At 43.9% G+C, this 25,506-nt stretch overlaps 1 protein-coding gene across 3 annotated transcripts in view; it reads right to left on the bottom strand.

The window, feature by feature from the left end:
- Positions 1–2,549: 2,549 nt before the first annotated feature.
- Positions 2,550–25,506, bottom strand: part of smad10a (SMAD family member 10a) — a 37,805-nt gene continuing 14,848 nt past the window's right edge. For 2 of the 3 annotated variants that reach the window (XM_065017761.1, XM_029658307.2), the window contains 10 exons: positions 15,817–15,991; positions 13,652–13,675; positions 12,711–12,935; positions 12,139–12,366; positions 11,794–11,898; positions 11,607–11,660; positions 11,332–11,515; positions 10,865–11,033; positions 10,589–10,727; positions 2,550–9,713 (listed from right to left, as the gene is read on the bottom strand). In XM_065017761.1, coding sequence (XP_064873833.1) covers positions 9,502–9,713; positions 10,589–10,727; positions 10,865–11,033; positions 11,332–11,515; positions 11,607–11,660; positions 11,794–11,898; positions 12,139–12,366; positions 12,711–12,935; positions 13,652–13,675; positions 15,817–15,991 — 1,515 coding nt within the window. In that variant the 3' untranslated portion in view covers positions 2,550–9,501. Of the gene's footprint in view, positions 9,714–10,588; positions 10,728–10,864; positions 11,034–11,331; positions 11,516–11,606; positions 11,661–11,793; positions 11,899–12,138; positions 12,367–12,710; positions 12,936–13,651; positions 13,676–15,816; positions 15,992–17,565; positions 17,612–25,506 lie in introns of all 3 variants that reach the window. The other variant, XM_029658308.2, reaches the window with a different exon arrangement.

Genomic DNA, 25,506 nt, shown 5'->3' with positions numbered 1-25,506 from the left:
CTCCGTGGCTCGACGACTCATTGCGAGCTCACAGAACAGGGCTCCGGGCAGCCGAGCGGAAATGGAGGAAAACTCGCCTCCCTGCGGACCTGGCATCCTTTCACTCCCTCCTCTCTACATTTTCCTCTTCTGTCTCTGCTGCTAAAGCCACTTTCTACCACTCTAAATTCCAAGCATCTGCCTCTAACCCTAGGAAGCTCTTTGCCACCTTCTCCTCCCTCCTGAATCCTCCTCCCCCTCCTCCCCTCTCTGCAGATGACTTCGTCAACCATTTTGAAAAGAAGGTCGACGACATCCGATCCTCGTTTGCTAAGTCAAACGACACCGCTGGTTCTGCTCACACTGCCCTACCCTGTGCTCTGACCTCTTTCTCCCCTCTCTCTCCAGATGAAATCTCGCGTCTTGTGACGGCCGGCCGCCCAACAACCTGCCCGCTTGACCCTATTCCCTCCTCTCTTCTCCAGACCATTTCCGGAGACCTTCTCCCTTACCTCACCTCGCTCATCAACTCATCCCTGACCGCTGGCTACGTCCCTTCTGTCTTCAAGAGAGCGAGAGTTGCACCCCTTCTGAAAAAACCTACACTCGATCCCTCCGATGTCAACAACTACAGACCAGTATCCCTTCTTTCTTTTCTCTCCAAAACTCTTGAACGTGCCGTCCTTGGCCAGCTCTCCCGCTATCTCTCTCAGAATGACCTTCTTGATCCAAATCAGTCAGGTTTCAAGACTAGTCATTCAACTGAGACTGCTCTTCTCTGTATCACGGAGGCCCTCCGCACTGCTAAAGCTAACTCTCTCTCCTCTGCTCTCATCCTTCTAGACCTATCGGCTGCCTTCGATACTGTGAACCATCAGATCCTCCTCTCCACCCTCTCCGAGTTGGGCATCTCCGGCGCGGCCCACGCTTGGATTGCGTCCTACCTGACAGGTCGCTCCTACCAGGTGGCGTGGCGAGAATCTGTCTCCTCACCACGCGCTCTCACCACTGGCGTCCCCCAGGGCTCTGTTCTAGGCCCTCTCCTATTCTCGCTATACACCAAGTCACTTGGCTCTGTCATAACCTCACATGGTCTCTCCTATCATTGCTATGCAGACGACACACAATTAATCTTCTCCTTTCCCCCTTCTGATGACCAGGTGGCGAATCGCATCTCTGCATGTCTGGCAGACATATCAGTGTGGATGACGGATCACCACCTCAAGCTGAACCTCGGCAAGACGGAGCTGCTCTTCCTCCCGGGAAGGACTGCCCATTCCATGATCTCGCCATCACGGTTGACAACTCCATTGTGTCCTCCTCCCAGAGCGCTAAGAACCTTGGCGTGATCCTGGACAACACCCTGTCGTTCTCAACTAACATCAAGGCGGTGGCCCGTTCTTGTAGGTTCATGCTCTACAACATCCGCAGAGTACGACCCTGCCTCACACAGGAAGCAGCGCAGGTCCTAATCCAGGCACTTGTCATCTCCCGTCTGGATTACTGCAACTCGCTGTTGGCTGGGCTCCCTGCCTGTGCCATTAAACCCCTACAACTCATCCAGAACGCCGCAGCCCGTCTGGTGTTCAACCTTCCCAAGTTCTCTCACGTCACCCCGCTCCTCCGCTCTCTCCACTGGCTTCCAGTTGAAGCTCGCATCCGCTACAAGACCATGGTGCTTGCCTACGGAGCTGTGAGGGGAACGGCACCTCAGTACCTCCAGGCTCTGATCAGGCCCTACACCCAAACAAGGGCACTGCGTTCATCCACCTCTGGCCTGCTCGCCTCCCTACCACTGAGGAAGTACAGTTCCCGCGCAGCCCAGTCAAAACTGTTCGCTGCTCTGGCCCCCCAATGGTGGAACAAACTCCGTCACGACGCCAGGACAGCGGAGTCAATCACCACCTTCCGGAGACACCTGAAACCCCACCTCTTTCAGGAATACCTAGGATAGGATAAAGTAATCCTTCTCACCCCCCTTAAAATATTTAGATGCACTATTGTAAAGTGGCTGTTCCACTGGATGTCTTAAGGTGAACGCACCAATTTGTAAGTCGCTCTGGATAAGAGCGTCTGCTAAATGACTTAAATGTAAATGTAAATGTAAAAAAATGCTAATATGAGTGGCATTGACTACTATAGGATAGCCTAGGTTATGTATAGTTGTTTGGAACAGAATATATAAAAGGCTATACTAAAACGTAAATAGGATGAATAGAATGTAAAATCTATTCCCAATGCATAAACTCAGTTAATGATGGATACCCTAAGGAACTGAAGGATTATGCTACAAGTGGTGTGTTTTCCCCGGTCTGTCAACAGTTCCTGCTACTACTAAAAGGGAAAGGGTATGGCTGGATAGAGAAAGAATGCCCTCCAGTGTTCAACCTGAACAGTAGCAAGCCTATGGCCACTAGAATAATAGTCTCTCCTCAAAGCTGGAGACACAGTGGCTGTGAGAAGAAACTACTAATTCCATTCCACAGGACATGAAGAACCTGAATATTGTAACTAAATTAACATGAAAAGTCATTTAAACAGTGTCAATACACGACAAAACAAAGTTTGTATTAAAATTACAATGCTGTATTTTTTATTTCACTTGGGTGTACAGTCAACATTACAAGAGCAGCACGTTTTTTTTTACAATAAAATAATTACAATTGCAACAATAATAGAAATAACAATATCCATAAAATAGCCAAATTGAGTCATTTCACACTTGACAACATATTGTCTATATATTTTCTGTTTTAAAAAGGAAATAGTTCATTTATTTATGGAATGATGTATGATTCCTGTTGAGTGACCGTCATCTCACTCACGTTCTCTTTGGTGACAGGTATCAGTTTGAATGTGGTCAAATGCAGAGGAACATGGCATGGGTCTCAATTAGGGTTACAAAGGGAGGGTATATTACTGGAGAACTTCAGTTAAACTACCTAAAGATACTACAATTATCACAAGACATCAGGTGGCCCTTTTGAGTCACTCAGATTATCACAGGTGTCTGTATTTATCTCTGGCCCTCTGTGTAGCCGTATCACATGTCAAATATAAGCTGTAAAACATTGTCCTAAATATAAACAATCAATTTAGTGAATACCGTTGATGTTTAATATGAGGGTTTTAGTGTGAAATATATTTACATGTATAAATATACACTACCGTTCAAAAGTTTGAGGTCACTTAGAAATGTCCTTGATTTTGAAAGAAAAGCAACTTTTTCTGTCCATTAAAATATCTAATTGATCAGAAATACGGTGTAGACATTGTTAATGTTGTAAATGACTATTGTAGCTGGAAACAACTGATTAAAATGGAATATATACATAGGCGTACAGAGGCCCATAATCAGCAACCATCACTCCTGTGTTCCAATGGCACATTGTGTTAGCTAATCCATGTTTATCATTTTAAAAGGATAATTGATCATTAAAAAACCCTTTTGCAATTATGTTAGCACAGCTGAAAGCTGTTGTTGTGATTGAAGAAGCAATAAAACTGTCCTTCTTTAGCATCAGCATTTGTGGGTTCGATTACAGGCTCAAAATGGCCAGAAACAAAGACCTTTCTTCTGAAACCTGTCAGTCTATTCTTGTTCTGAAAATGAAGGCTATTCCATGCGAGAAATTGCCAAGAAACTGAAGATCTCGTACAATGCTGTGTACTACTCCCTTCACAGAACAGCACAAACTGGCTCTAACGAGAATAGAAAGAGGAGTGGGAGGCCCCAGTGCACAACTGAACAAGAGGACAAGTACATTAGAGTGTCTAGTTTGAGAAACAGACGCCTCACAAGTCATCAACTGGCAGTTTCATTAAATAGTACCCGCAAAACCCCAGTCTCAATGTCAAAAATGAAGAGGCGACTCTGGGAAGGTCAGTCAATACAGAAAATGTCAATAACTTTGAACGTTTCTTCAAGTGCAGTCGCAAAAACCATTAATTTCTATGATGAAACTGGCTCTCATGACGACCGCCATGGGAATGGAAGACCCAGAGTTACTTCTGCTGCATATGATAAGTTCCTTAGAGTTACCAGCCTCAGAAATTGCAGCCCAAATAAATGCTTCACAGAGTTCAAGTAACAGACACATCTCAACATCAACTGCTCAGAGGAGACTGTGTGAATCAGGCCTTCATGGTTGAATTGCTGCAAAGAAACCACTACTAAAGAACACCAATAAGAAGAAGAGACTTGCTTAGGCCAAGAAACACGATCAATGGATATTAGACCGGTGGAAATGTGTTCTTTGGTCTGGAGTCCAAACTGGAGATTTTTGGTTCCAACCGCCATGTCTTTGTAAGATGCGGTGTGGGTGAACGGATGATCTCTGCATGTGTATTTCCCATCGTAAAGCATGGAGGAGGAGGTGTTATGGTGGGGGGGTGCTTTGCTGGTGACACTGTCTGTGATTTATTTAGAATTCAAGGCACACATAACCAGCATGGCTACCACAGCATTCTGCAGTGATACCCCATCCCATCTGCTTTGGGCTTAGTGGGATTATCATTTGTTTTTCAACAGGACAATGACCCAGCACACCACCAGGCTGTGTAAGAGCTATTTTACCAAGAAGGAGAGTGATGGAGTGCTGCATCAGATGACCTGGCCTCCACAATTCCCCGACCTCAACCAATTGAGATGGTTTGGGATGAGTCAGACCGCAGAGTGAAGGAAAAGCAGCCAACAAGTGCTCAGCATATGTGGGAACTCCTTCAAGACAGTTGGAAAGGCATTCCATGTGAAGCTGTTTGAGAGAATGCCAAGAGTGTGCAAAGCTGTCATCAAGGCAAAGGGTGGCTATTTGAGAATCTCAAATATAAAATATATTTTCATGCGTTTAACACTTTTTTGGTTACTACATGATTCCATATTTGTTATTTAATAGTTTTGATGTCTTCACAATTATTCTACAAAATAGTAAAAAATAAAGAAAACCCCTTGAATGAGGAGGTGTTCTAAAACTTTTTACTGGTAGTGTATATATATATATTTATTTTACTATGTCAATATGTATTTGTTGTCAATGTTTTTGCATCAAACTGGTGGCAGTTGTAAAACAAAAGTCAATAGCTGGAAGAGTTGCAGAGTTAAATCTAAATAATGCCATTGTTGATTTTTCATTAATAAGACTATTTTCTCTTGAACCGTATGGTCTATATACTAGAAACTCATGGACAATATGGATACAGATATAAAAAAAACAGGAATACTATATATGAATACTTTTTTTTTTTTTTAAGTTATTCAAGTATAAATGACCAAAGTTACAATAGATTGCCATATATTTTCTGTTAATTACCAAAATTAATAAGGATTCTGGTAACTTTGGTAAACTACAGGTAGCTTTGCAACCCTATTTTCAATGGTTAAAGCATTGGTTGAGTGGAAATGTAGTTGGGTAGATATAGCACTATGATAAGCAGAGCCATAGATGGAGCAACAATAGTTTTAAACCTCTCTTCATCCCTGAATACGTAACACTCCCAGACACGTGGAGCCTAAGTGACAAATAATGAAATAAATTGTGACATAGGTGTGTGGAGTGCATGGGCAGTTTCAAAGGGCAACAAGTTTTCCAATTCCATTAGACACCTTAGTAGCATAATATTTCAGCAAGGCTAAATAACACTACAAGGGCTATATGGATAGTTGAGTTATAACTGTCAAACAGTATTAATCCAATACCAGCCTGATGCAATAATAAAGTGTTATGTAATAACACCTACAATGGGGCTGTAACACAGTACCTGAGGGAACCACTATATGTTGTGCTCAATCTAACTCAGGGGCTGTTGAGCTCAACACGTTTCACTTCTTATTGCTGCATTGCCCAAATTGATCAGCAAAACTCAGTGACGTGTACAAAGCACTTGAGCTGTGTTATTTTCTATTTCCCACCCAACCAACACACTCAACAGAAGGGATAAACCTATCGAGATGACAACCCATATATCATGGTACTGTATATCTACAGACAAAGGAAGACAAAGTATTGTCTGTGTTACAATCCACTGTGAGGGGTGTCATCTACTTTGACCAAAACTAAAAGCACAAATCACAAACAGTGATTATAAATGGACACCTCTGATTTGATAACTGTGGGGGAAAGAATTGACCTTTTTGACCTTGACCATAGGGTATGTTGCCAACATGTAGGCTTAGTAGAAATTACACTCCAACTGGATGAAATTGTCATGCTTTGGAGATGTCCAACTTATGGATGACATAAACCCTAGCATCTGTGAAGTACATCCCTAAACAGCCTGACTTGGAGAACGGAAAGGCACATGTATCAAATGCACAAGAGCACAGGAAGGAGCCAATAAAAGCACTCATGTTCCTGCCCCTGGATAGAGTGACGGTTTGCATTCAGTCCAGGTTTTTTCAACGCAACATCATGAAGCCTAGCCTACTTCTTCCGGCTGCTGTCTTAAATGATGAGCTTGCATGTCGTATTATGCATCAATGTTAGAACATCGGTCATAACTTCACTTCAGTAGGCTTGAGGTTGATCGTTACCAAAACTAGGGTACCTGATTGAAATGAATGCAAAGGAATGTCATCTTTCATTCCAAAGATACATTTGATGTTTTCCAAAGTGACCTAAACTGAGTGTACAAAACATTAAGGACACCTGCAGTTTACTGTGCGTATCAATAATGGTCCACCACCCAAAAGACATCAAGTCAACTTGACACAACTGAGGGAAGCATTGGAATCAATATGGGCCAGCATCCCTGTGGAACACTTTTGACACCTTGTAGAGCTAATGTCCGTGCGAGTTAAGGCTGTTCTGAGGGCAAAAGGGGGTGCAACTCAATATTAGGAAGTTGTTCTTAATATTTTGTCACAGTATAAGTGATATTATTATGGCCTAATTTAAACTGATTGAGAATTAATCATTGTATCCAAAGTTGGGGCATCCTATTACAATGATATTTTTACAAGTTGTGTTGGGTTTCTTCTCAAAACATTATTCCCACGAGTCACTGGATTTCAACTTTTAAAGCCTAATAACTACTGTATAACTGCCGGGATCATGTCTTGGTGTTCCCCAAGGCTTCATTGTGGGTCTATTCCATATTCCATCTTATATTAATTTGGTGAAAGGCATAGTGTGATATGAGGCTTTAAAGGCGTCAGCATGCTTCAGTTCGGCTGACGGCTAGCCAAAGTTGGCTAGGCGAACCGAAAGAGTGTGCTCGCATACTCCCTCGAAAAATGAGAAAAAAGTGTCAATCGTACTGTTTGTCCAGTATACACTTCCTCAAAAGTCAGAATGAATCTAAGATAACTCAAGAAATCTGTCATTCATTTTGACGTTTTTACATGGGAGATCTTAGTCGTGTAATTTTACATCTAACTAAGGTGCAGTATTTCTCAAGGAAACAATTAGCATGAAAACATGTTGTTTCTCATTGAGTGACAACCATGCGTTCGTAAATTTACTCGGACTATTTACTCCGATTTCAGAGCACTCTTGTCTGAGTGTGCCAGAGCACAGAATAACTGATGAATTTACAAATGTGCAACACCCAATGAATATGACCAGTGTCTGCAAAAAAACTGAATTTAATTGTCGCCAGCAGCACAGTTAAAGTCACTAATGCTCTAGATAACATGAAAACAGCCTAACCAGCTCTGCTAGGGCGAGTAAAATGGTCAGAGTGACGTGTTCTCTCATTTGTGCCTGCAAGTAGCTAGCAAACTAACCAACTTTAGCTAGTTAGCTTGGGTGCTTGACTGCCGTTGAGGTCAGAACACTCGGATCAACCCTACTCGTCAGCCAGAGAATCCAGTGTGCGCTCTGAACACGCCGAGAGCGAAATGGTCGGAATTTAGAACCGACAATCTGACAACACTCTGAATTTACGAACGACCCAGAGCGCACTCTGTCATACTGAAGGAAATTTACAAACACACCCAAAGACTTTATTGAAGAATCCCCACAGTTGACTAATTACGGACGAAGGGGCGTAGACTTCGGCTCCTGAACGTCGGCTGGCCTCGAGAAAAACATTTGCGTACCCAAACAGCTGAAAAAACTCTTTACCGAAGTCCAAAACAAACAAAAACCTCACAAAATGTTGTCATAATATATGCACAAACTGTTTCGGCTGGGAAGCATGCGGACGCCTTAAGGAGGAACTTACAAGAGAAAATACTGAGCGTCTGAGGTTTTGGCTAAAAGACAAACTGTGGGTTTACACTGTTATCATGAGGTATTCTGGCTTTGGTGAGTTCCGCCGTGTGGCAAACTGTTTGGTTACATACACTGTACTGCTTCATCACAAATACCCACACCACTATTTTAAAGCTTACATTTTTTTGGCTTTTTTCACCTTTTGGTAAGAAAATAAATTAGCTTGAGAAAAGTGCCCTGTGTTATTATAGGGCTAACAAGATAAGAATGACTAACTATTTGAGTTGAGATCCACACACAGGAGAACACAACACACACACAGAGATGACAAAAGGATGGCTGGCTAGATTAATTAGGACGCTGGTTCCATCACTCTGGTGTTCTTCACAGTCCCGAGACATTTTGGTTCTGTGACCCAGGTTCTAATCACCGATATAAAGCATCTGTTCTATTGGTCTGGATTTACCAAAAACTCTGTACATCTTCTAGGTTAACATCGGAATCCAAATCTGATTTTGTAGTGTGAGATTTGTGTTTGACAAATTGTTCATGAGTTATTTAGGTCAAGATCTTTAGTCCTCCTGGGTTTGGGTCATCTCTGTATTTCTGATGTGTGTGTGTGTGTGTGTGTGTGTGTGTGTGTGTGTTTGTGTGTACATGTAAGAAGGAAATGAGCAAGTGTGGATTGTGTGTGCATTTGAGGAGTACTAAAGTGCTTGTATCATGTCAGAACACTGGATCTCTGAAAAGCATCCATAGATTTCTACAGTGCATTTCTATTTCTGTAGAGAATAGAAGAATAAACATAAATTACTCAGTATACATTTTCACTAATGTTACCTGTTTATACTATAATATAGAACCTCTATGAAAGGTAATTCAGGGGTCAAGGCTGCTTTGTGGTGTTTGTGCTGTGAAACAATAATTAATGTTCACAAAACATGGAAAGTATGATCAGGACATCAGTAGTTTTATATCTGCATGCCCACAGGTTTGGTTAGTGGTTGCATGGGCGTGTGGGAGACAGTACAAGTGGTTAAGGAGAGTGCAGTGATTGTTGGCTGCTTGAGTGTGTGACGGAGAGATTGAGGATAGCCTTTGTGGGGCTTTGAGTAGCTCTACATTGTGTGCGTTATATAGAACAGAAACATGCATGTGGTTGTATGTGCATGTATCAATCTGTATCAGCCTTTATAAACTGGGTGGTTCGAGCCCTGAATGCTGATTGGCTGACAGCATATCACGGGTATGACAAAAACATACATTTTTACTGCTGTGTGTGTGTGTGTGTGTGTGTGTGTGTGTGTGTGTGTGTGATTGTACGTTCTTAACCCAGTATGGATTTTTAACGGATCCTCTTTCCTTTTACTCAGTTAGCAGGTCCTGGGTCGGCCAAGGGCATGGTGTGTAGTACCTCGTCCAGCAGCTGCAGAGCCCGGTGCAGGTGTACCTCCACCCAACAGGGGGTATGTTTGATGCTCTGCCGGGGGTAGTCAGGGCCCCAGCCCTTCACAAAGCTCAGACGCAGGATGCACAGCCTCCGGAGGTCGTCTACACCTATCCCTGCTGCTGCAGAAAGACCTGGAAGAAAGAGGAAGTGAGGTATTAGGGATGGGCATTTTAAATGATTTCACTATTCAAATAATATCACGATTTTTCTCTCGGATATCCAGATAGTCAAAATATAGGTTTTTTAAAGAAAACATAAATGATTTGGAAACTTCATGTGGAATTGCTTGTGTGACTCGGGAGAGAGCCAGTGCGCTGTGCACTGCTTGTTTTTGGTCAATCGGCAGAAGAGGAGCAGGGTCCTGTGTGTGTGTGACAGTCTATGCGTGTGGCATGGAGGGAGAGATAAAAGTAGCCAAACCGACTCACGCTAGTTAGACAAAATAGGGCTTTTTTTTTAACCAAAAAAATGAATACTCCTTCAAGTAATCGAATTCTAACGTCCGTTTGGATATTAAAATATTTGAATAACTGTGCCCATTCCTATGAGGTATAAATGAAAAGACAAATGTGGTGTCCCACATGGGTCAATACTTGGACCCATTCTCATTCAAATGTCACGGCAGATTTCCTCCTCTTCCTCTGAAGAGGTGAAACAAGGATCGGACCAATATGCAGCGTGGTAGGTGTCCATGGTTTTTAATAAGAAAAACTGAACACGAACACATATACAAAATAATAAAGTGAACTGGCAATGAAACAGTCCCGTGTGGCACAAACACTGACACAGGAAACATACAAACCCTTAGACAAGACAAATCACATAAAACCCCCATGTCACACCCTGACCTAACCAAAATAATAAAGAAAACAAAGATAACTAAGGCCAGGGCGTGACATCAAAAGAATACCACTTCAACAGAGGCTATAAATTCACAATAGCCTAATTGGAAAAATATGAAAATAAAACACACTAAGCCTGTGCATATCTCATATATTGTACTTACTGACTGCAGGGGCTATGCCTCCAACGCTGCCTGGCCCAGGGATGTTGCCTGCCACGGCGGCAGCCTGAGCTGCTACCGCTGCCTGCGCTGTAGCTGCCTGCTGCTGCATTTGCCTGTGACACTGTCTCAGGTCAAACACCTACAGAGGACAGAACAGTCTGATGTCAGAACACCTACAGAGAGACATCAGCGTCCAGTCAAACTCCTATTGGGAGAAGGTCATCAAGAGGACAAACAACTGCAAAGAGAACAAACAGAGGTCATTGTGTTTCTCACCTTGATGTAGGCGCCGGGGTAGATCTTGTGTACTGCGTCGCCTGGCGCTCTACCTGCCTCTCGATCCAAGTAGTAGCTCTGCACGAACACGGCGTGGTCGCTCATACAACGCATCCACACATCTCCCTCGCCACGACACTCCAGCTGCACTCCTTTACCTATGTGCAACCTGTGAGAGAGAGGGAGAGATCAAGATGATGAGTACAAGTGAATATAGTTGTATTAAAGTGTTATATTTCAGTCAATAACAGAAGTCGGGTCTTCTGCCACAGGTACAAACAGATAGAGACAAGGCATGGCATGATTATGAATGAGAGATATACGCATATACACAGTTTACACAAAGGCATAGATATACCAATCAACATTTCAACAGACACATATAAAGGCATTCAAAATAGACATTTGTGGCAAGGTAGGAACTAACATGCTTATTGATATAGAGATGGCACTAGAGGAGCACAGACCTGGCTCTTTCGCTGGCGTCGGTGCGGTGGACGTTGCTTAGCTGGCCCAGACAGAAGCGGTCACCCCCTGAGGGGTCCACGTAGCCGTCCACTGTCACCACCGGGCAGCTAGCCGGCACCTTGAACATCTCCCCCACCTGCACATCCATTTCAAAGTAGGAGATGGAGCACCAGAACTCTGGCCCTGCACACAGACAATAATGTGGTTAGCAGAGTGGGCGTGCATGCGTTTGCATCTATACATCTATATATACTGTACATATGTGTTGTCTTACCTGGATGATTGGACACAGGGGGAGGAAATGAGGCTGAGCCATGATGCTGAGACCCTAGAAGGTGAACAAGGAAACGACACAGGTTACCAAACATACACTATTCCTAAGTGTCCCCCAAAAAAGCACCTCAGAAGACATACAGACACACTTTGGGCATATTGTGACTTACTGTAACTGGCAAACTTACAGAAGCTGGTTGGATGGTGGAGAGGAGGCTGTTGGTGGCCACGCCCATTCTGTTGTTGGGGTCCCACAGGAGTGTAGGAGGCTGTGCTACTACCTGTCCAAGTTGCTGAATTACAAAACAATAAATACAAATTAACAACAGGCACAAGCTCAAGCCATAAATCTGGCAAACTACCATTTCGCATTTTTACAAAAAAATTTTTTTTCTTTTTTTACAGTTTTCAAATATAGTATGATGATTTATAATGCCGTTGAAATGAATTGTGTTTGGCTCCCTGAGTGTGTGTGTGTGTGTGTGTGTGTGTGTGTGTGTGTGTGTGTGTGTGAACCATATGGCAGTACTAACTGTGGAACGCAGCCTGTGACTGTGTGTGTTTGGAGCTGTTGTATCCATTCTGACCAGGCGGGGGCTGGGGTGGCTGGGGGTTCTGCGGTGACCCGTGTGGCAGCCCGTGTGTTGGGGTGGAGGGGGGCGGCGTGGGGGTCATAGGGGTCATGACCTGACCCTGAGGAGAGGCTATCTGTAGGAGCCCCTCACTGTGACCTCCCTGGAGAGGCAGCATAGAGCCGGACACTAGAGAGGAGAGAGAGACACACACACACACAAACACACACACACATGAAGAGCTACCAGGTGTTGTCAATATCAATAGGTAGGCAGCAATCGATAAACAAATGTCACAAAACAGGATGACGCAGTGACACCCATAGAAACAGAACACTTGTGGACATCTTTGGTAACACCTATCTGTCAAACAATCCCCTAAGCTTTATTAAAAGATCACCTTAGGGAGCAGCAAAACAGGAGCAGACATTCCATTTTTTTCTACGTATTGTAACTTATTTTTGTCCAGCTCCCGTTATTATGTTGGATGGGCGTAAAACTCCCTCCATTCAATAAACACCTATTGGTCTTACCTGTGGGTGAGAGGGGCATGTTGGGGTAGAGGGTGATGGGCAGAGGTGCCCGCTGCGGTTCGGGCGGGAGCTGCAGAGGCGGGAGTGGCTGGCCGTAGTGGTCCGGAGGCTGTAGCTTGAGCGCCCCTGGGTGGGGGGATATGCCTAGTGGCATATCCATCTGGATACAGTCATGAATATACTCCTCCTTGATCAGCCTCCCAGGGGGGCCTAGAGGAGAGAGGGCTACCAACAACATGGTATAACATTGTTATTAGTTTCAAGTTTTATTAGGCGTACGGGATACACATGGTATACACCGTCCAACAAAATGCTTACTTGCAGGTTCCTTCTCGACAATGCAACAACAATAAGAAATAATACAATATTAGAAGACAAATATAAAGTAAATAGCTCAGTAGAATAAAATAAAGATTTTAGCAGAGAATAGCATAAAGTATATTAGCCACCAGTGTGTAATGCATTAACCACCTGTATTAACAGGAAGAACACCTGTATCAACCACCTGTGTGTAATGCATTGTAAATGCATTTATGCAATAATAAACATTAAAAAGTGCAATGCTTTGTAATGAATACAAGTCATTTTTGGCTAGGTAACTATAAATAATTGATGAATGCAGAAACAGTCTGGCATCCAAGCCAGTGAGACATGGGCATACCACAATAGTACTCTTTTCACACTATTGTGCCAAGCCGAACCATAAGTTGCTGGCTTGGATATTTTCTTTTCACATTGTCCTTTCCAGCAGTTACAGCAACTATGGTGGATTCTTAACCAGACCAGCACAGTGCAGCTTGGCTTGTTGTGGCTAGGCTCTATAGTATGAAAAGGGTATAGGGCTGAAGGGAAAGAGGAATGTTTGTAGATGAAGAGAAAATAATACTGTTATACTTAACAAGCCTGCAGTAAATTCCTTAGTACTGTGATAGTGCACTCACCTGTATTTTGGAGACTGAGACCAACTTTGAAAGAGAACAAAAGAAAGAAGGAGGGGGCAAAGAAAGAAAGAAAGAAAGAAAGAAAGAAAGAAAGAAAGAAAGAAAGAAAGAAAAAAAGAGAGAATACGAAAGAGAAAATAGGGGGTAAATGTCTGCAATTTCACTGCAATGATATGCTTATCATTTGTAATTAATTCAAATTCTGATGAAGTCCAAATATCATTCACATAAATAAATATCTTTATGCGAGTAAAGTAAAGTACGTTACATAAAAAATGCCACGACCGGCCTGATGGAAACAGCAAATGTCGGTAAACTTTCCATATGTAAACATTTTTTTAAATACACTATACGAGGTGGGATCTTTTTGTGTCGGTAAAATTAATTATGTGAGAAATGGCAGTGGAAACGCTTTTATACAAAATATTGATATGGCCAAAAGTATGTGGACATTTCTTCAAATTAGTGGATTTCACCTGTTGCGGACAGGTTTATAAAAATGTAGCACACCGCCATGCAATCTCCATAGACAAACATTGGCAGTAGAATGGCCTTACTGAAGAGCTCAGTGACATTCAAAGGTGCACCGTCATAGGATGCCACCTTTCCAAGTCAGTTTGTCAAATTTCTGCCCTGCTAGAGCGGTCAACTGTAAGTGATATTATTGTGAAGTGGAAACGTCTAGGAGCAACACCGGCTCAGCCGCGAAGTGGTAGGACACACAAGCTCACAGAACAGGGCCGCCGAGTGTTGAAGCACGTAGTGCATAAAAAGCATCTGTTCTTCTGGAAGCAACGTCAGCACAAGAACTGTTCGTCGTGAGCTGCATGAAAAGGGTTTTCATGGCCGAGCAGCCGCACACAAGCATATGACCACCATGCGCAATGCCAAGCGTTGACTGGAGTGGTGTAAAGCTCACCGCCATTGGACTCTGGAGCAGTGATGAAGTGATGAATCACGCTTCACTATCTGGCAGTCCGACCGACTAATCTGAGTTTGGCGGATGTCAGGAGAACGCTACCTGCCCCATTGCATTGTGCCAACTGTAAAGTTGGTTGGAGGAGGAATAATGGTCTGGGGCTGTTTTTTTCTGGTTTGGGCTAGGCCCCTTACTTCCAGTGAAGGGAAATCTTAATGCTACAGCATACAATGACATTCTAGAAGATTCTGTGCTTTCAACTTTGTGGCAACAGTTTGGGGAAGGCCCTTTCCTGTTTCAGCATGACAATGCCGCCGTGCACAAGGCGAGGTCCAACCCCATCGAACACCTTTGGGATGAATTGGAACACCGACCAGGCCTAATCGCCCAACAACAGTGCCCGACCTGAAGCAAGTCCCTGCAGCAATGTTCCAACATCTAATGGAAAGCCTTCCCAGAAGAGTGGAGGCTGTTATAGCAGCAAAGTGGGGACCAACTCCATATTAATGCCCATCATTTTGGAATGAGGTGTTAGACGAGCAGGTGTCCATGTACTTTTGGTAATGTAGTGTATAATAACCATCACATCGAAGTAAACTTGAAGTCACGCTGTGATATGTTGTGTGGTCCTCCCACTACGACTCGGGAAAGCTTGCAGATTATTAGGCTACAGATGAAATAAGTTATGATGAACTTCACAGGGTGGTGAAAGTGCACGGTGATGAGCTTGATTCTACTTTCCAATAAATAGAGGGTCTAATTCTGGTGACATGATGATCGATGCTTGGCTGCCATCTGTCAAATAAAAATAATCTCGCCCTTATCCATAATAATCTCATCATGTAGGTAGCCTACCCGCACTGTATCTGAAAGTTGTTGGCTAGAGCACAAGTGCCAAGACCAGAGTGGGCACACCTTTTTTTGGTTTGACTAAACCATCAGTAGAATTGAAAATCCATTGCAAACCCATTTAACTTGTATTTTTTATTAGGTACATGGGAATTTCATCACGCAGAGATTTTTATCCACAAAAATTCCATTTGATGGAAAGAAATCTCCTGTTAAGCGGATTTGAGAAAATTTGCATGAAAATCTGTCGCCAGTTGGATTGAAACCTAGCTACTGTAATATTTGTAATGTTATGACAGAAAACATAGTATTTACAGTACATATCAGAAACATCTGCACCATTAGGCATTAAGCAATATAGGGTGAACTATCCCATTAAGCTGTTGAGCAGACCTACCAATGCCGGGCGAAACCACTCTCTCATAGTGGTAAGGGTTGACACACACATTGTCATATTTGAGGTCGAAGGCGTATTGGCAGAACTTTACATGCTTTAGCTCATTCTTGTGTAGGTCTGGCCAGCGCCATAATCGAGCGTAGATCACATGGGGGAAGCCTTTCCTCCCTGCAACCTGGAGTGGGGGGGAGGGTGGAAAGAGAGTTAGAGATACAAGGCCCTATTCAATCAAAACTAGTATATGGGTTTATGTTAAATCTCTTAACTGGGCTAGACATTTTTTAAAAGAGGCATTGCAGTCAAAAACTAGATTTTACTTATTTTTTTAATGATATTTCCACACCATGAGTTTGAAATAACACTCTTTTTTAGGCTCGGAATTTCAGCCTGTTCAGGTAGGATGAAGTTTTTGGCCCACATCATGACATTGCAATCTGATCTGATTATTCTGACCAATGACCAGTCATCTTTTATTTGAATATGTATCCTCCTACATTGAAGGGGTAAGTGGGGTAGGCTTTTAGAGTCTAGACAATCTTATCCGCCAATCAGGGCTGTATATGTAAATATATAAAAATTGTATCAACACATGATGAGACTGAACATTTCAATGGCAAAAGGAGGCTCCGGGAAATAAATGGCTAATATATTTGGAGTTATTTTCATGAAATAAACACATAGTGATTTATTATACATACATAGATTATTTATTATTTAAATGAAAATAGACTGCATGGGGGCATAAAAAAAAATGTTTTTGCACATAAGCTGATTTGACTGATTTAAGATGAAAACTTCGACCCTGTTACGGGTCAACCCTGTTACTTTATTTGGCACTTAATAAGCACTTACTATAATCATTTTCATTTAACCTCTTGAAAAGTGTAGGCATCCTGATAAATAAGAACCCTTTTCCATTATACCTCAGAACACGGACCAAAAAAGCCGCTTTCTAATGTTGAATTGTACCTTTCATGGTGAAAAATGCACATTGACTTCATTGTATATCCCCCCTGGGGCAAATCTGGTGTTTTCGATAGAATTCAAGCTATATTCGATCAAATCCAGACAGGAACTAGTATTTTAGCAGGTGATCTAAATCACACATTCGGCAAGTTAGACAGACAGCAATAAAATACACTTAGCGACAGAATATGGAGAGGTGCAGACAGTGTTGAAGAAACTAAAGTTTATTATTTTAACAGCGCAGGCAAACAACAGGTCAATGTAGGCAGGGGACAATGATCCAGCGAGGGTGTAAGGCACCAGAACAGCAGGCGGGCTCAGGGTCAGGTCAGGTAAATCCAGAGTAGAGGCAAAGGTACAGGACGGCAGGCAGTAAAGGTCAAAACCGGGAAACTAGAAAAGATGGACTATAGCAAAGACAGGGGCAAGGGAATACGCTTGTAGGTTTGAACGAACTGGCACAGACAGACAGAAAACACAGGAATAAGTACCCAGGGAATAATGGGGAAGATGGGCGACACCTGAAGGGGGGTGGAGACAAGCACAAGAACAGGTGAAACAGATCAGGTGTGACAGTAGCCCCCCTCTAGGGACGCCACCTGGCGTCCTACCTGGACACGTACCTGGTTGAGCGGGGTGCCGGCATTGGAACTCAGAGATGAGGCCTGGGTCCAGGATGTCCCTAGAGGAGACCCAGCACCTCTCCTCTGGGCCATAACCGTCCCAGTCAACCAGGTACTGGAATCCCCTGCCCCGAGGTCGAACATTCAGGAGGCGTCTCACCATGTACGCTGGTCGGCCGTCGATGAGACGAGGGAGAGGGGTGGACCTGGAAACAGGAGACAAAGGGTTGTGAGACATTTAATTCTAGACACAGGAAAGGTAGGAAGTATAAGAAGGGTACGGGGCAACAGAGGACGAACAGCAGAGGGGCTAATGATCTTAGATCAGGGGGGGGAAGGCCTCGGCTTCAGGGGGTGTAGCTGCGGGGCTATAGCGGCGTACCAGCGCATCTGGCTTGACCTTCTTGGATACCGGTCAGTGTTGTGGAAGCGAAGTGGCCCGGGCCTTACTGAACCCCTCCCGGAGGTCCTGGTACTCCGCATGGCTAGCGGAAGGCGTCCCTGGGCAGGCAGAACTGACTTCAGGAAATGAGTGTGGCAGAACAGGCTCCAGACCATGATGGCACCAATAGACCAGTCAATCGAGGGATTGTGTCGCTAGAGCCAAGAGAATTCCAATACCACGGGAACCTGCGGAGACTCAATTAGCAGGAATTGGATCATCTCATTGTGGTTCCCGACACTCGTAGGTTGACGGGGTTGGTATGGTGGGTGACCCGGCCTATAGAGCGCCCGTCCAGTGCTCTAACATCCATGGGAATGGAGGTCGAGTGGGGATACTCCCCTCGGACGCCAGGGTAACGTCCATAAGTCTCAAATCAGCCCCCGAGTTGATGAGTATCTGGGGAGACTTGAACAGGTACCCCCACAGCAGGGTGGCATGGAGAGGGGTGCGAGAAAGGGGAGAAGCAAAATTGTCCTTAAGACCCACCAGAGTACTCATTCCTACAAATGAGCTAGGTCTCTTGAAGGGACAGGTAAACACATAATGACCGGCAGTACCGCAATACACAGTCTGCGTACCCGTTCAGCCGGAGACAGCCTAGCCCTGCCGAGCTACATCTGCTCGGGAAGAGGTAAATTGGCAGTCTTCGAAGGCTCTTGGAGGAACTCAGGTAAGCTTTGATCCTCTCGGGGACTTCTGGAGTTCATCAGCTGCAAGGTGGGATCCTTGAGTGAGCGATTGGGACCGCAATCAGACCTCTTCTCCCTCCTACGTTCCCGTAGTCGCCCATCGATCCGGATGGTTAAGGCAATGAGTGAGTCGAGATCCGTCGGGAGTTCCCGGGCTGCAAGCTCGTCCTTTACTTCCTCCGATAATCCGTGCAGGAATGTGTCGAACAGCGCTTCCGGGTTCCAGGCACACTCCGCTGCTAGCGTGTGGAAATCCACCGCATAGTCTGCCACACTGAGAGAGTCCTGCCGAAGCTGGAGTAACTTCCAGGTAGCCTCTCTCCCAGACACCGGAGCCTCTAAGACATTTTTCACCTCCGCCGCGAAACCCTCCAGACTGTTGTTCCCAAACGGCCATAGCCCAGGGGAGGGCCCTCCCGGACAAAAGCGTGATGAAGTACGCTATATTAGAGCGGTCCGAGGGGAAGGAGGAAGGCTGCAGCTCCATGACGAGAAAACACTGACAGGTGCCCGACTCTCCATCAAAGCGCTCCGTGGGAGGTAAGTGGAGTTCCCGGGAAACCGGAGTGACGGAGCTGCTACCAGCCGGGCTACTGAGGGGCTGGGAGGGTACCGTTGTGGTAGGCTGTCTAGTAGACAGCCCACGGAATTGCTCCCGCAATGTGTCCAATGCTAGGTCGTGACGTTCGGCCACGTTCTAGAACCCTTCCATCAGACCGCGAAGAAACCCTTCGTGCCTACCAATGGAGGCTCCTTGGGAGGAGATGGCATCCCAAAAGCAGACAGTGTTGAAGAAACAGATGTTTATTCTTTAAACAGGGGCAGGCAAACGACAGGTCAAGGCAGGCAGGGGTCAATGATCCAGAGATGGCGTAAGGCACTGGAACAGCAGGCGGGCTCAGGGTCAGGTCAGGCAGAGGTCGGTAATCCAGAGTAGAAGCAAAGGTACAGGATGGCAGGCAGGAAGGCTCAGGATCAGGGCAGGCAGGAAAGGTCAAAACCGGGAAACTATAGCAAAGAGAGGAGCAAGGGAAACGCTGGTAGGTTTGAATGAACAAAACAAACTGGCACAGACAGACAGAAAACACAGGTATAAGTACCCAGGGGATAATGGGGAAGATGGGCGACCCCTGGAGGTGGATGGAGACAAGCACAAGGACAGATGAAACAGATCAGGGCATGACAGAGACTGAACAGAGCACATCTTCAAGATCCAAAATGTATTAAATACGTAAACGAAACATTTAAAACCTTTACCATTACAAATGGAGACATAGAGGACAGAGAAAAGCCGACCCCTGACATAATTTGGGATGCTTTTAACCTTTTGCGTGTAGGGGGCAGTATTTTTGTTTTTGGCTAAAAGACATACCCATTTGAAACTGCCTATTTCTCAGCCCCAGAAACTAGAATATGCATATAATTGTCAGATTAGGATAGAAAACACTCTAAAGTTTCCAAAACTGTCAAAATATTGTCTGAGAGTATAACAGAGGAGGAAAATCTGAGGAAAATCAAACCAGGAAGTGCTGTTTTTCCTAAAAGCTCTCTGTTCCTTTGGATGCCTTGCCTCCATTTAAAGGGATATCAACCAGATTCCTTTTCCTATGGCTTCCTCGAGGTATCAACAGTCTTTAGACATAGTTTGAAAAATGATTGAGAAAGATAACATCGCGTCAGTGGACAGCTGGGTGTTCGCAGAGTTTTGCTTGCGCAACAGAGAGGGGCAGCCATTGTCTCTCCCTCTCCTATTGAAAAAGTGACAGTCAAGGTTGATATATTATCGATTATATATTTTAAAAACAACCTGAGGATTGATTATAAAAAAACATTTGACATGTTTCTGTGGACATTACGGATACTATTTGGAATTTTCGTCTGCGATGTCGTGACCGCTCGAGCCTGTGGATTTCTGAACATAATGCGCCAAACAAATGGAGGTATTTTGGATATAAAAATTATCTTTATGGAACAAAAGGAACATTTATTGTGTAACTGGGAGTCTCGTGAGTGCAAACATCCGAAGATCATCAAAGGTAAGCGATTTAATCTATTACATGCTAAACTGTGTTTTGCTATATTGTATTTGTGATTTCATGAAAATTAAATATTTTTAGTAAAGGGATGGGTGCGTCAAGAAGTGAACTTTATCCCATTACTCAACAATATGAAAGCAGATCTATTTAAATGGAACAATCTTCCCATAAATGTTACTGGTAGAATAAATATCTTTAGAATGGCATGGCTCCCAAAGTTTCTATATTATAAAATGTAAACTCGGTCACTTTATATGGGGATATAAAACTCATAGAATAAAAAGGAAAGTTTTACATCTCCTTAAGTCTGATGGTGGTTTTAACTTTCCAGACTTGGAATTGTATCAACTCGCCACCCAAGGCTTTTACTTGCGACATATTGTTAAATGCACTAAAGAGGAACAATGGGTACGTATTGAAGATGCACATCCCCAGAATCTTTACACATGTCTATTTTCAAAAGATAAAGCTAAGAACATTAACAATTTCATAGTTAAGAACACTATAACAATATGGAAGAAAATGAAACAGATTGTACAAGAACTAATAACACTCCTTAAAAACACACCCCTATGGAACAAGTATTGGATAGCTTTTCAGAATTCAGCAATAAATTGGCCCACATGGAAAAGTCAAGTCAAGTCAAATAAATGCATTTCCATGACAGAATTAAAAATCCCTTTTGGACTGACCAATGTAGACATTTTCAAATACATGCAACTTAAAAGTTTTATATCACACAATAAAATATTGATCAAGCAACGTTGAGGGAATCCAATTTGATTCAGAAAATGATATTAATTTGTTAGGTAAGATATACAAAACCTTGCAGGGAGCCTATCCATCTAACAATCTCTTAGAAAAAAATACAAACTATTGGAACCAAGACTTAAAAAGAACTGATATTGGCACAAGATGGAGGGAGTGTTGGGACATAACTAACGAAATTACAGTTAACTAAAATGTATGTTTAATCCAGTATAAACGAATGTATAGAACGTATTATACATGAGACAAAATGCATCAATTCTACAGCACAACGGCAAAGTCATGTCTTAAGTGTAAAACTAACAGTGACTCAATGATTCATGCTTTCTGGGAGTGCTATAAAGTACAACAGTTATGGGTGGAGTTAGAAAGTTGGCTGTCGGAAGTTTTACAATGTAAATGTACTTTTAATCCGTCTATCTGCATATTTCAAGGTATGCCATATGAGGGCACGGTGAGATAACCAGTGAGTTGGACCATACTTTTCTCATTAATCATGTTGAAAAAGCGTTTACTTAAAAACTAGAAATCAAGTGATCCTCCATCGTTGGGACGGGGGAAGAATCAAATGCATTATTGTTAGAATATTGAAAGTGTGTGGGCGACAGAGAAAGGCAGAGTGGTGCAGTTTGAGGACATGTGGCATAGAGTCTTGCAGGCGATCTGGAGATGAATGCGGTGGGAACATGTGGGTCTGGGCAGGTGGGATGTTGATGTGTGTTTGTCTGTTGTTTATTTTGTTTTAAAAATGTAATAAAATGTCATAAATACAACAACAAAAAGTTGAACATGTGCCCTTTAAGACAGAATGTTAAAATTAGGTGAATTTTTGTATATATATTATATATTTTTTACAAAAGTACACTACCTAAAAGGCACTCTACGGGTGGAATGACACAACTGTCGAAAATAAATGAATATTCCTGTACAATATAACAGCATGTTTTAATCAATAGGCGATGTGGTTATATTTCATATTGTTTAACACTGTGAAAATAAATATGATTAAATATTAAAACGGACGTGAAAATATACTGTCTGTAATACTTATTGAAGCAAATATTGAACCTCATGATAAACTTCCATGAGGTTTCTATGGAAGAGGAAAAGAGACATTAGAGACACAAGAGACTTTAATCTGTTTATACAGGCCTGGGCTAAATGATAGGGGTTACCGGGGATGCTAACGTAGCGGACTTCAAAAGTGTCACCCTCACCCTTGGTCTAATGGTCGAGACATTGGTTTCTCCTGTGGGAGACCTGGGTTTGGATCCTGACTGTGACAATAGCACCAAATTGTGGGACAGTCTCTTGTGGAGGAGGTGGTTTAAGGGAGGTGAATATAGCGGACATGAGTCGGACACATAGTCTCGTAATGCGGTAGCCCTGCCTGCGACTTCCAAATCAGTGTCACACTTGGTATACACAGTCAAGACGTTGGTTTCTCCCTGGGTTCAGATCCTGCCTGTGACACTGGCTTCTCCCATTACCTTGAAAATATGAACACATAAATAATTGTCAAATTGTTTGTGTAGAGAACTTTTCAGGGTTCCTCCAAGGGTCAATGTATAATTCGCACTAAGTCTAATGTATTGTGTGATGATGTCACTTTTGCTCTGCTACTACAGCTGCTGGTGTCAATAGTGTTCTGACTGTACCTGGAATCAGCAGGGGAAACGGTGTGTGTGTGGCAGGGAGATTAATTATGTGTGAAAATGGGGGGGTGAGTTCGTACAGTATTTAATGTATGTGTGCGTGCGGTCATGCATGTGTGTGTGTGTGATAGAGAAAAGGGACAGAGACAGAGAAGGGGAGAGGGAGTGACAGAAAGAGAGACAGAGAGAGAGACAGAGAAAGGGAGAGTGGGTGACAGAAAGAGAGACAGAGAATGGGAGAGTGGGTGACAGAAAGAGAGACAGAGAATGGGAGAGTGGGTGACAGAAAGAGAGACAGAGAAAGGGAGAGTGAGTGACAGAAAGAGAGACAGGGAAGGGGAGAGAGAGTGGGTGACAGAAAGAGAGAGAAGGGGAGAGTGGGTGACAGAAAGAGAGACAGAGAGAGACAGAAAAGGGGAGAGTGGGTGACAGAAAGAGAGACAGAGAATGGGAGAGTGAGTGACAGAAAGAGAGACAGAGAAGGGGAGAGTGGGTGACAGAAAGAGAGACAGAGAAAGGGAGAATGGGTGACAGAAAGAGAGAGAGAGAGAGAGAGAAAGGGAGAGTGGGTGACAGAAAGAGACAGAGAGAGACAGAAAAGGGGAGAGTGGGTGACAGAAAGAGAGACAGAGAATGGGAGAGTGGGTGACAGAAAGAGAGACAGAGAAGGGGAGAGTGGGTGACAGAAAGAGAGACAGAGAATGGGAGAGTGGGTGACAGAAAGAGAGACAGAGAATGGGAGAGTGGGTGACAAGAAAGAGAGACAGAGAAGGGGAGAGTGGGTGACAGAAAGAGAGACAGAGAAAGGGAGAGTGGGTGACAGAAAGAGACAGAGAGAGACAGAAAAGGGGAGAGTGGGTGACAGAAAGAGAGACAGAGAATGGGAGAGTGGGTGACAGAAAGAGAGACAGAGAAGGGGAGAGTGGGTGACAGAAAGAGAGACAGAGAATGGGAGAGTGGGTGACAGAAAGAGAGACAGAGAATGGGAGAGTGGGTGACAGAAAGAGAGACAGAGAAGGGGAGAGTGGGTGACAGAAAGAGAGACAGAGAAAGGGAGAGTGAGTGACAGAAAGAGAGACAGGGAAGGGGAGAGAGAGTGGGTGACAGAAAGAGAGAGAAGGGGAGAGTGGGTGACAGAAAGAGAGACAGAGAATGGGAGAGTGGGTGACAGAAAGAGAGACAGAGAAGGGGAGGGTGGGTGACAGAAAGAGAGACAGAGAAAGGGAGAGTGGGTGACAGAAAGAGAGAGAGAGAGAGAGACAGAGAAATGGAGAGTGGGTGACAGAAAGAGACAGAGAGAGACAGAAAAGGGGAGAGTGGGTGACAGAAAGAGAGAGAGAATGGGAGAGTGGGTGACAGAAAGAGAGACAGAGAGAGACAGAAAAAGGGAGAGTGGGTGACAGAAAGAGAGACAGAGAGAGAGACAGAGAAAGGGAGAGTGGGTGACAGAAAGAGAGACAGAGAAGGGGAGAGAGAGTGGGTGACAGAAAGAGAGACAGAAAAGGGGAGAGTGGGTGACAGAAAGAGAGACAGAGAATGGGAGACTGGGTGACAAAAAGAGAGACAGAGAATGGGAGAGTGGGTGACAGAAAGAGAGACAGAGAGAGAGACAGAGAATGGGAGAGTGGATGACAGAAACAGAGAGAGACAGAAAAGGGGAGAGTGGGTGACAGAAATAGAGACAGAGAATGGGAGAGAGAGTGGGTGACAGAAAGAGAGACAGAGAAGGGGAGAGTGGGTGACAGAAAGAGAGACAGAGAAGGGGAGAGTGGGTGACAGAAAGAGAGGATATGGATCTACATGTGACTGTGAGCAAAGTCATTAGACATTTGAAGCCTGATCTAGTCCACAGCTATGTCTCCACAGCTCCCCCTCTCTCTCCCTATTTCTCTCCCCTCCCTCTTTTGTTGGGGAGAAGGTCACAGAAGGTGAGGCATGATGTCTTCACTCAGCAGTTAGGATTTATTCTTCCAGGGCGTATTGAATTAACTACCTCTCTCTAGTTCCACCGTGGGTGCACACACACACACACACACACACACACACACACACACACACACACACACACACACACACACACACACACACACACAGACTCATTGAGTAGTCAGCTGCCTAGTAACTTTGCAGCATTAGCCACCATTAGCAAGGCTTAAGTAACTGAAACCTCACAGCATCTGCATAAATTAGCACCTCCTCATTTGACTGTTGCCATGTAACATTAGCCAACTTTCGTTACAGGCATAGTCTATGAAAGAGGTTTCCGTCATCATAAAAATCATTCAGAAATGTCCATGTCTTTCAGCAGAATATCTCCAACATGTGTTTGGCAGCAAGTGCTTGACAGAAACCTGGGCCTAACTCTCAAAAGAGAAAACCAGGGCAACAGCGGCAAGGAAAAATTCCCTACAGTAGGCAGGAAGAAACCTTGAGAGATTTCACATTAGGCTACATATGACCATGTGGCATGACATACATACATGGTCTATTTATGTATTGCTCCGTTTA

Source organism: Oncorhynchus nerka, linkage group LG4 (assembly GCF_034236695.1).
Source record: "Oncorhynchus nerka isolate Pitt River linkage group LG4, Oner_Uvic_2.0, whole genome shotgun sequence".
Taxonomy (NCBI): Eukaryota; Metazoa; Chordata; class Actinopteri; order Salmoniformes; family Salmonidae; genus Oncorhynchus; species Oncorhynchus nerka.
This window is presented reverse-complemented; position numbering and strand designations above follow the sequence as displayed.